Source organism: Papaver somniferum, chromosome 3 (assembly GCF_003573695.1).
Source record: "Papaver somniferum cultivar HN1 chromosome 3, ASM357369v1, whole genome shotgun sequence".
Classification (NCBI taxonomy): domain Eukaryota; kingdom Viridiplantae; phylum Streptophyta; class Magnoliopsida; order Ranunculales; family Papaveraceae; genus Papaver; species Papaver somniferum.
Window position 1 is genome coordinate 229,533,495 of NC_039360.1, and position 12,576 is coordinate 229,546,070.

At 38.3% G+C, this 12,576-nt stretch overlaps 2 protein-coding genes across 2 annotated transcripts; one reads left to right on the forward strand and one right to left on the reverse strand.

Moving 5' to 3' along the window:
• Positions 1 to 367: 367 nt before the first annotated feature.
• On the reverse strand, positions 368 to 1,861 carry LOC113360813 (UPF0481 protein At3g47200-like). Its single transcript, XM_026604271.1, has one exon. It carries the CDS (start codon positions 1,859 to 1,861, stop codon positions 368 to 370), a length of 1,494 nt encoding a protein of 497 aa, XP_026460056.1.
• A 2,481-nt stretch (positions 1,862 to 4,342) lies between these two features.
• On the forward strand, positions 4,343 to 5,685 carry LOC113360814. The gene is made up of 3 exons (XM_026604272.1): positions 4,343 to 4,520; positions 4,634 to 5,413; positions 5,651 to 5,685. Exons 1-3 carry the CDS (start codon positions 4,343 to 4,345, stop codon positions 5,683 to 5,685), a joined length of 993 nt encoding a protein of 330 aa, XP_026460057.1.
• The last annotated feature ends 6,891 nt before the right edge of the window (positions 5,686 to 12,576 follow it).

Consider the following 12,576-nt stretch of genomic DNA (forward strand, 5'->3'; position numbering starts at 1 on the left):
GCATTATTATTCAAATGTTATATGCATCTTGAAGTTGTATGAAATCCCAGTTTGGGAGAAGTCGTTGTAAAGAGGTTTTTCCACGTTAATTAGTGGTGTTTTGTGATTGGTATTATTTTTGTCATACTGCGTACTATTGTTTGTGTCGGTTTCATATTGTGCATAGCTTTCCGGATCGGTAATTCCCCCAACATGGCATTATTAAACAAGATGAGTATACATAACAATCAGAACTGAACGGTTAAAAAAACAATTACAAATGAGAGAACAAGGCAGAGTTCCACATAATGGAACCCAGTTCCCTGATACATCAAGGTTCAGGGTGCCTTTTTAGATTTAACGTACTCAAGTAACCTTATTATAACCCCTATGAGTGAAAGAATGAGAATAAAGTTGCAGCGAACAGATATATACCCGCCCATGGATTGTCAAAACATGTTCTCCTCAGTGTTGCTTTGCAGAAATTCCAACGGTCACAGTAATATATGTTCACTCTCTTATGTATATCAGCGTAGTAGTCGTCTTTCAAATATATGTCAGAACAAAGCTTATTGAAGATGTTACAGACATCCTCATCGGTCCCCAAAGTATGAGTAATGATTCCCTGATTACGAAGTAATGTGACATCTTCCGCAGAACTTACCAGGTTATCCATGAATATGGCATATGAGGTCATGTAATATGGAGATCCATTTTGATCAAAGTACTGCTCAGAAGCAATAAGATTCCTAAAGAAGCGACCAGTATTTATACCGATTATAAGACTAGGGATGGTCATCACTCCGTCGTCAAATTTAACATCTAGGAAACTACCATCATTGGGGCCTATTTCGAAGCTAACTCCTGCTCTTGCCAACTCTGTCGCACTTGGAATTACACTTCCTGATAACTTATGAGAACTATTGGGTGTAGGGGCAATAAATATGATGATGTACTTGAAAACTTGCAGGAACGCATTTTTAAGCATTGTGATCAGTTCTGTGCACTTTGAGAAGGGTGAACAATTGAGTTGAACAACATGCTTATTATTGGGATGAGTATCAGGGTGCATGGATTTAGCTACTAGATCGAGTAAGTGCTTATTACCTTCCCCCAGGCAAGCTAGTTTCAACTTGGTAATGGTGTTGATTTTTCTCGGCAACTCAATATTGTCTTTGAAAGAGTTCAGTGCAATCCCTTGAAAGGACACGCCCTTTGGATGGTTCTTATGATCTGCTGTTAGGTTGAATAAACGTTCGAGAACAAATATAGGAATTTGGTTTTCGAAAAGCATGAGATCCCAAAGAAGCGTATTCTTCCCCCAAATGTTATGAAATAAAAACTTGTCGTCTACCAGCTTCGTTCCTGTTAATGCATTGAAGATTCCGATGATGAACAGGCCGTCAATCACCATCATTTCTATGAATTCCTTGCTTTCGAGGTTGATGGTTTCCGAGTAGCACTGGCGTATTTTTTCTTCCATCTTCCCAATAGATTCAACGCAACTCTTGAATACCCTTTGTATTGAATCAAAATTATGCTCTTCTCTTGTTCGGTTTAGAACGTTGCTCATATAGTGCAGCTTGCATTCTTCCATTGCTTTTAGTTGTTCTTTTCCTCTGTGGAAGGGACCAATAGATACCATTAAAGGAGCATATGAACTAGGCTCCGTCGTCTTGTGAAGCTTTTCATGCACTCTGTGTATGCAAATTAGCTCCTGATAAGGACGCCAAAGATGCTCACTACTTCGGTCAAACTTTGCTAACATTTCTTCAATTGGAATTGATAGTTGTTCATTTTTCTTCACTTGAGGCAGTAGGGGATGATCAACTTGAATTAAAGGATGATCAACTAGAATTTCTTTATCACCCTGAGGCGCCATTATATGAGAGTTTAACAAGGATTAGACAAACGAATTCCAGAAAATTGATAAAAGTACTCTTCTTGATCTCCTTATAGATTACCCTGTCACAGAGAAGGTACTACTATAATGTAATATTCCATTTCCAAGAACAATGCAAACAAAAATAAAACATAAAACATTTAGAAGTTTCAATTCCCCACCAAAAGCCAACTTAACGATCAACGATCCAGGTTTTTAATTATTTAATTTACGTAAACGGCATGTGCATACAAAATTTGAACTGTTTGAGTATTATAATTTATTAGTGAGGTCCTTAAAGTTTGATTGATTAATTTATGTTCGTCCCGTTTTGATCTAGCATGATAAATCCTTGGTTCTCTTGTCTCTTTCTTTCTCTTTTTTTTCTTTGATAATTAAACTTGCATGAAATAAAAGCAACTAAGGTTCAACAACAACCAGTCTTGCGTGTAGCTATGGCATCATTATGAACAGCAGCAAAATCAAAGCTGGGGATATTTCTTATCCATACTCTTTCATGTTTCTTAGCAGTGACATCTTTGGCTAATATACAGTGGAATTTCACGGACGGGAATACTATTTCATTTTCAAATTTCAGAGGACGGGAATAGGATTCCTCCAAAGTTAAGAGTATAAAAAGCCTATGTGATATTAGTAGGTTTAGCCGTTTAGTATTTCTTTCTTTGACGAGTAGGTGAACAAGACCATTGTGTGCGTTAAAGTTGGAAAATTTGAGATCATTTTCGTTTTAAATTTCAGTAGTTCTGAATGAACTGCCGTTTTAAACCAGCCAAAAACCATGTAGAGAACAAATGTGTGGGGCCCACCACGGAAGCAAACAGAGGGTCCCGCTTTTTTATTGGACTGTGAGTATGTTGTTTTCCGTTATCCAAATACACGGTTCGAATGGAATTTTTGTTTATATTTATTAGAAACTACGGCAATAAGTGCACATGCATTTGACAGCTATTATATATGTCTGATAAAAAGAGAATATTAAACAAACTTATCTTTCCCTTATGGGACACTGATTTAGGTCCTTCAAGATCAAATAATTAATTTAATGTTCGTAAAATTTTAATCTAATATGAAAAATCGTTGAATGCCTCTTCACTCTCTCGCTCGCATGATAAGACGAATAAGTAATAAAGGAAACCAATTGTATCAAATTACTCAGAGGGGGGAGCTTCGGAGGGGGAGGTAAAATGGCCACTAAGGCAGGTTCCTATGACATGCACATGCTAAAAAACTCTATATGGCATACCAAGTATCAATGCAAACTGGCCGCGCTAAGATGAAAAAAGTCAGCAGCGATAGAATCTTTATCGACTGATTGTCTATCATCAGTGCCCTTGTTTAGGCTGCTTGTGATTTTGCTTCCACCGCTCCGAAGAGACTCCATCGTTAACGGGTACTTCCCGAATTGACTATTTTCCTACATCCCACTAGTTTCCATTCAGTTATCTTGAAACCACACACCGATACATAAAATCACATTATTTACCTATTCTATCGTTCATATTCACCTATTGCTTGGACTTGGTATAAGCAAGTGTTGAGATCCCTTGAAGGGTTAAGGGCTATGTTGTGTTAGGCGTTAGGTGAGGCGAGGCCCCAGCAAGCCTATCGCCTAGGCGTGACTTAGGCTCCCTAGGTGAACACAAACAGAAATCCAAAGTAAATATCCTTTTGTCATTAGTTTCATGTATACTACTAAGTTATCGTACGATGTTTTGGCAATATTAGTTCAAATGCTACCACATAACCGAAAACTTACTAGAGCATACAGGATAAGGTTCAAACTCTCTTCGTTTTAAATCAACTACTTCATCCCATCCTATAACAATAGTAGCACAGAACATAGAGAAAGAATCATTATTATCATCATCATCATCGTCTTGGCCACCTTCATTTTCATCATCATCACCTTCTTCTCCAAAATCCGAACCAGTTGTTCCTCCACATCTAAAACCAGGATTCGCTAGTAAATAAGATAGATAAGGACAACACTGACATAATATTAATATAGTGTAATTTTCTATAACTATGTATGCAAATATCGACATCAATCAGTTAATATCAATCACTTTTTATGTTCGTCTATTAGACGTGTATATCTGCCGTATCAATGTGTGCGGCCACAGCATACATTACCAGCTATGCCCAAGTCCAAGTCTGTTGTAACTACAAGTCCAAGACTGTTGTAACTCTAAGTTCTACGGTGTATAGAAGAAGTAATCTACTGCAAGTCCAGGTCTCACGCTGTAACGAGCTGTATTTATTCCTGTAATGTCGTATAATTTGTTTAGATTAATTTTTGAATTCTTCTCTTGTAATACATATAAATACTGAATGAAATACAATCCAGTCTACACAATTGTGAGACAGTAAATATCTAAACCTAGAATTCTTGATGGTATCATCTTGATCCATCCTAGAACCGATTCTCTCTTCTGCTAAATCCTTTTCTGATTACTCACAATGGTGAACTCCTCTACTCAATCTCCACCTGAAAACCCTGTTCATCCAAACACAGAAAATCAATCTTCAGGAAACCCTAGGACTTTAGATCCCTATATCATTCATCCCAGTGATAACCCAGCCACTGTTTTGTTTTCTCCATTATTGCAAGGTGAAAATTATGGATCATGGGTACGAGGTATTACCAAGGCTCTCAACGCCAAAGGAAAACTTGGCTTCATTTATGGATCGCTCCCTCCTCCGACTGTGAACTCTACTATCAATGCTGGAAGCGTTGCGACGATTTGGTAGGAAGTTGGCTTCTTAATTCATGCCAGCCAGATATACGTGCAAGCTGCTTATACGCGCCCTCTTCTCATGCAATCAGGAAGGATCTCCAGGTGAGGTTTTGTATATCTAATGCACTTATCTTATTCCGTTTGAAATCTGCAATTGTTGCCATTCAACAAGAGACGATGTCTGTATCTTTGTACTACACAAAGATCAAAACACTATGGGATCAATATGATTCTCTCGTAGCTGTTATTGAAGTCTGCATTTTCGGTGCTGGAAAGTCATTGCTCGAGCGCCTAGAACATGACACAGCCATGGAGTTTCTTCAAGGCTTGCATGATAGGTTTTCTAACCTAAGGAATCAGATACTGTTAATGGACCCATTCCCTACTGCCTTAAGAATCTTCAACATGGTGCAACAAGAGGAAGAACAGCAGCACATCACTGCCAGTCCTCTTCCCAACATTGAATCCGCTGCACTGAACACCAACTGTTTCGTCCCTGAACACCAGTCTGCTGCTCAACCATCTGCTAGCCAAAACAAACGTCCCAGACCTCACTATGACAATTGTAACCGTCATGGGCATGTTCGAGACAAGTGCTATCGACTCCACGGTTTTCCACCTTCGTATGCATCAAACCCTGTTGCTGCCAACACTACCATTGATCCTCCAGAACTTCAGCTTGTACATCAACCTGCAATGCCTTCATTCTCTGCTAAACAATATTCACGGTTGTTGGCTCTAATCAACACTCCATCTGAGGATACTCTAATGGAACCACGAGTTAACTTTGCTGGTAAGTTACTAACTACATTTTCATTTGAACCATGGTTTGTTGATAGTGGTGCTACTCACCATATCTGCAACTCAGTGTCTTATTTCAGTTCATATTCTCCTGTTAAAACTTTAATACAAATACAACTTCCAGATGGTACATTTTTCGAACTTCAAATTTAATCTGTTGTCTGTGAGTCAGTTGACTCGAGCTTTGGATTGTGCAGTTCTTCTCATACACAATTCTTTTATCTTCCAGGACTTGTCCACGAACAGAGTGATTGGTCAGGGTGATCTTCATGCGGGTCCGTATCAGCTACGGGTCTCCGCGTCATCAAAAGCATCGCCTAAAATATTTTTTCAATAAAACGTCATTCGACATTTGGCACTGTCGACTTGGACATCTTAGTTTAGATCATTTCCGTTATTTATGTAATTCGCATGATTATAGGCATTCAAGTTTTTCTACTACTTGTGATGTATGCCCGATGGCAAAGCAAACTCGATTATCCTTTAATAAAAATAGTATTTCTTCTAAAAGTTGTTTTTAGCTTATTCATTGTGACATATGGGGACCATTTTCTATACCCTCTCTCACTGGTGCAAAGTATTTTCTTACTATTGTAGATGATTTCTCCCATTGCACTTGGATGTATCTAATGCATACTAAAAGTGAAACTTGCAAATTTATCAAGTTCTTTGCTCGATACGTTGCCACTCAATACTCTACGCATCTTACTACTATATCTACAAGTACCTCTTTACCTTTTTTGCCCATATTGCAACGTATCCAATCTGACAATGGCACAAAATTTCTTTCTCCTGAGTTCCAGGCATGGGTTAATGAGAATGACGTTCATCATCAACGCAACTGCGTTTATATTCCACAACAAAATGGAGTGGTGGAAAGAAAACATCGGCATTTGTTGACTGTTGCTAGAGCTCTACGTTTTCACTTATCTAATCAACAAGATGCGGCCACATCTGCCATATCAATGTGTGCGGCCACAACACACATTACCAGCTACGCCCAAGTCCAAGTCTGTTGTAAATGCAAGTCCAAGACTGTTGTAACTCCAAGTTCTACGGTGTATAGAAGAAGTAATCTACTGCAAGTCCAGGTCTCACGCTGTAACGAGCTTTATTTATTCCTGTAATTTCATACAATTTGTTTAGATTAGTTTCTGAATTCTTCTCTTGTAATACATATAAATACTGAATGCAATACAATCCAGTATACACAATTGTGAGACAGTAAATATCTAAACCTAGAATTCTTGATCGTCATTCACGCCACTAATAAATCTCAATTTTTCTTTTTATAGTTTCGTCATTAATAAACAGTTGCATTAGGAAATAAAAATCAATCACATTTACATCAATCAAGTTGTTTTCTTAAATGTTTCTTACCATCTTTTGATCATACAAGGGTTGTAAATAATACCCGAAAATGCTCGGCCTGTTTGTACCCGTCCGATCCTGCATGTAACCGTATAAGCCTAAATCCTGCTACATCCTGTCATGGCCGCCTAGCCTGGCCTGGTTAGCTTAAATGGGCGGGCTCGGTCTTTCTCTAAAATGAGCAGTCTGGCCAGGAACTTGCCCGAAAAGTTCGGCCTGGTACCTGTTTTAATTTTTTAAGGTTTTTAAGTTTATGTTGGAGCAAATTGTTATGTTTTGGTTATATTTTGGATTAAAATTGTTATCTTCAATTATATTTTACATTTAGAAAATAACCTATCGTTCATTATTTATTATCCTAACTTTAAATCGGTAATTACATAACTTTGAAAGTACAAAAAACCCGAAACCTGTTTGGCCTGCCTGGCTGGCCTCCTGAACAAATGGGCTTTGAGCCTCAAAATAAGTGTTTTTACCTAGCCTTCCCTGCCTGACGGGATTTATGGGTAGCTCAATATGAGGCTTGTCTGGCCTGGCCTGGAATAGGAAAGCTGTCTGGCCCAATTTACACCCTAATACATTGTTAGCAGTAATTGATAGTATAATACTGTAAGGGAAACAAATTACCATTAAGTTGCACGCTTATTAACTTTCCAAATTACTATAATCAATCACGTTTATGAACTTTCCATATATTCTCATCATATACATTTGCAATTTTGATTGAAAAGGAAACAAAGAAAAAAAAAGGAAACAGAGTTATAATGATGATAATGAGAAAATACTTAATGATGATAGTTTAGGCTAGCGCCCAACACTTCCGCGAGGCGTCAAAAGCGTCAAACTAGCTCGCCTAAGGTGCCGGCGTGGAAAGTAGTGAAACATTGGGTTACTCGGGCACTGGACCTACGCTTAGTGCGCCTAGGCGCTCGCCTTGTACAACGTAGGCTGTAGGAAAACGATGATGAAGCAGTGTGCAACCAGATTGTAGAACGGTGTAATTTAATTGCGACTTGAAGGTACTTAAGTCAAGGTGAAGATTTGTTGTATACGCCTTATTTGAATTCTTTTTTGAGGCATAGTTAAATCTTTCAAGGCATACCTAATGGTGCCAAAATAGGGTTATTAGGTTAAAAAAAACGTCACCCCTTATCCACTTTTTTTTTAATTGGAATAACACTACAAGAAACTTAACCTATCTCACTTTACTGTTTTCAGGTGATCCCTCCTAAAGTGCATTTGTTAGATGCTGCCCAGATTAATTGGATTACCCTGGCGTTCAGTATGGATTTCCAAGAAGATGAAACGATCGACAAGAGTTGGTTGGAACTGCCAAGAGACCATCCTGACTATCAAGCGGGTGTCAAAAAGTTCATGAACTTTGCGTGTGGCGACTTAGAACCAGGGGAGGAAATATGGTGTCCGTGTAGAAGGTGCAATAACAAAAACTTACTGAAACCAACAAAGGTGGAGGGACATATACTGTGGAAAGGATTTCTGAAAGGATATGTCCATTGGATATACCATGGGGAGGGTGAGGAGGAGGACTATATGTCTACTGGTACTGTGATTGGAGATGAAGACGACCAAATGAAGGATCTGATAAATGAGATGGTGCCTGATTATGATGAAGATGCTCCATACGACGAAGTTTCAAATTTTTACCAGATACTGGAAGATGCAAAGGTGCCACTATATCCTGGTTGTGAAAAGTACTCAAGGTTGTCCTTTACTATACACTTGCTTCATATCAAGTGCCGAGGTGGTTTGAGCATCAAGTGGTTTAACGTGTTACTGAATCTCCTTATCAAGGCATTTCCAGATGCCAAACTACCAAGGAACTTTTATGAAGCTAGGAATACAATCAAGGAGTTGGGTCATAGCTACACTAAGATCGATGCTTGTCCTAACGATTGCATGTTATATTGGAAAGATGACGTGGATCTAAATGACTGCCGGGTATGTGGTGTTTCTAGATGGAAAACCGTTTCTTCTAATATTAATAACGAGTCAGAAAATCAAAGGACGCCGAAAGGGAATAAGATTCCTGAAAAAAAACTAAGGTACTTCAACTTGAAGCCAAGACTTCAAAAGTTATTTATGTCTCCACAACCTGATAAAGATATGCGATATCATGCTGAAGAACGTATCGATGATGGACTTTTGAGACATCCTGCTGATGTGCAGACATGGAAAACCTTTGATGAGAAGCATCCAACGTTTGCAGCTGACCCTAGGAATGTGAGACTTGCATTATCAAGTGATGGCATGAATCCTTACGGAAATATGATGAATCCACATAGTACATGGCCAGTGGTTATAATCATCTACAACTTACCACCATGGGAGGTTATGCAAGAGAAAAACTTCATTTTTTCTATGATAATTACGGGACCCAAGTCACCAGGAAATGATATCGATGTTTATTTACAACCCCTCATAGAAGAACTGAAGGAATTATGGTACACTGGAATTACCACTTACGATGCTTCAAAGAAAGAGTATTTTCAATTGCGTGCAGCATTGCTTGGCACTATTAATGACTTTCCTGCACTATCTATGCTCTCTGGGTAAAGCACCAATGGGTCCTTAACATGTCCGTGTTGTGGGTCTGACCCATGTTCAACTCGACTGAAGTATGGAGGTAAGTTTTGTTACATGCAACATCGCCGGTACTTGCCTGCTGGTCATCCTTGGCGACAACAGACAACACCCTTCAACGGGGAAAAAGATCTTAGAGAAGAAACACATCCAATGAATGGGGATGAGATAAATTATCAACTGGCACATTTTCAGCAAGTAGAATTCGGCAAGAATGCCAAACAGAACGGTCTGACACCAACAGTACCGGTCAATTTTGACCACAATTGGAAAGAGAAGTCTATTTTTCGGGAAGAGTTGCCATATGTGAGCACAATTTTTTGTTTCCATAATCTTGACGTGATGCACATTGATAAAAATATCTTGGAAATTTTGTTGGGAACAGTAATGAAAGTATAAGGGAAGACAAATGACAATATCAAGGCCCGTTTTGATCTCATGGATATGGGAATAAGAACGAAGTTACATCCGACAAAAAAAGGAGACAAATTTGTGATGCCAACAGCTAGGTATGTGATGTCCCCGAAGAAGATGGATACTTTTTGCAGAACTTCGAAGGATATCAAGGTTCCCGGTGGATATTCTTCAAATATTTCTCGTTGTGTTAATGTTAAAGATCGAAAGATTATGGGTCTGAAAAGTCATGAATGCCATGTGCTGATGGAGTGCTTACTGCCTATTGCGTTGCGGGGATTACTGCCTGAAGATGTATGTGATGCAGTGAGTGAGCTGTGTATGTTTTTTAAAGCATTGTGTACACAGGTTCTCAACATAGCGGATCTGGACAAACTACAAGACAGAATTGCAATTACTTTGTGCAAGTTGGAAAAGATATTCCCCCAAGGTTTTTTTGTCGTGATGATGCATTTGCCAATTCATCTACCACAACAAGCAAAGGATGCTGGTCCAGTTCAGTATCGTTGGATGTACCCGATTGAGAGGTATGGTTTAACCACTTTCTGTATGATTTGAAATCTAAATATTAATGTTGATCGATAGTTTTTTTATATCAGTTCAAGAAAACAACTATACGATTCTTAGATACCTCACACATTTTCTGTACTTTTTGTAGTATATATGTGTACAGTTTTACATAAATTACAGCCATTTTCATGATAAGAATTACGTTTTAGGTATCTGCGCAAGTTAAAGTCTTATGTGCGAAATAAAGCATGTCCAGAAGGTTCTATGGCTGAAGCATACCAAATAGAAGATAGCCTCACTATGCTTACGCGATACTTGAATAGTACCAAGACAAAATTAAATCAAGTCTCAAGGAATGAGGATTATGAAGAGCCACCTTCACGTGAGAAATTGGTCGTTTTCAGACAATCTGGTCGCTGAAACTTTTGGAACGCTTGAGGACTCGGAGATGGAACAAATCCAACTTTATGCTCTGCAGAATACTGCAGAAGTGGAGCCATACGAGAAGTATATACGTTTTGTTTTTCTTTTACAACTAATAATCTTTAAATTTTGTCAAGTTCAGTAGTTAACTATGTTAAGCATTCCACTTACAGTGAACACAGAGAAGAATTAAAAAGACGTGGCGTAAGGGACGCTGATGTTGAAAGAAGACACAACAAAGAATTTCCTTTTTGATTTTCCAGCAAAGTAAGTACATTTATATATATACAAACACAATACATGTTTTTAGGATTTCACAACCTGAACTAATATAAATATATGTACATGAATAGATATATCAACTGCATAAAAATGGTCTGGTGAGTGATGAACTCTATTCAATGAGTCAAGGTCCTAATAAAGAGTGTTCGTCTTTCAACGGATACATCATCAACGGGTTTAGATTCCATACAAAAGCGTGGGAGATGCGACAGAAGACACAGAATAGTGGAGTATGTATAAAGGGAGGGAAAGGTGAAGACGATGATATGAATGATTATTATGGAGTGGTGTCTGAAATTATCAGGCACGCTATTTGAACCAATTACGAATTCTTTTTTTCAAATGCGATTGGCGTCCGGTAGCAAATCAAGGTGGCTCCAAAAGAGATAGCTATGGATTTACCTGTGTTAATCTCAACAGAACCTGTTATGCGAATGAACCATTTGCGTTAGCGCACCAAGCACAACAGGTTTTTTATATGAAGGACATAAAAAATCGACAATTGGAAGTGGTTATAAAAACACGACCTCGCTGCCCTTACAACATTCCTGAGAAAATTTCAGAGGAACTTATTGCACCAGAAAACTCGAGTTCTGATGAAGCGTATCAAGAATGGTATTCAAGTTATTCAATAAACGATCTTAGACGAGTGCCAAAACAAGATTACAATGAAAATTTGGTTTGGGATAGAACTGATGTTCCACCAGAAACCATCAGCCATGAAGAAGTAGTAGATGCCATTTAAAGACAAGAGGAGGAGGAAGCTGATAGTGACGTAGTTTACACCACTGACGAAGACGATGACTTTGAACTTGGAGATATGGGATTTTAATAGCTTGCATTCGGGGAAGATGCAGTTTATGCACGCTATTCACATGTATACAGTAGTCAAGTTTTAATTTTTGTTTAGGAGGAATTTAACCTTTTCTGTCTTGTTTTGGTTATATAGAACTTTTGAACTATATCTGGAAATGGAAGCGATGCCCAGACTGAAATATGGAATTTCTATTTTCTTTTCAAGTAAATTTTTACCACTTAAATATGAAACTACAATGTATTTTGTTTATCAAGCTACAAAGGAGCATCTTTGCCAGCTTTTAGGGATGCAAGTTCTGGCCTTAGCCTTCATTATTCTTAAAACAAACAAAGTTTTCATACAATTGGCTTGGATTGATGCCTTCTATATGTAGTCGATATTTTAACACAACTTAATTACTAAATTTCTCTGCAACAACCAAATGTGTACAATATTAATCCGTGATCAGAATAACATGTCTAGAGTCTAGACTATTGAGTACGGGGGTTAAGCCGCAAGGCTTCGATACACCAACAACTTAGTCCTCATATAATTAGTTACTCTTCTTAAGTGAATCTACTAAGATCATCAAGTTGGTTCCGAAAACTAGCTCAAGGTATATGCCTAGTGTAGTTGGCATGGTTATGTCCAAAAGGTTTAATCAACTAGGTAGACTGGTAGTTGGGTTACTTCACTGGCTAAATACATGATTAGGCAACTTATGTCTTGCTGTTGGTTTTCTCCAAGTGGTTGAATGT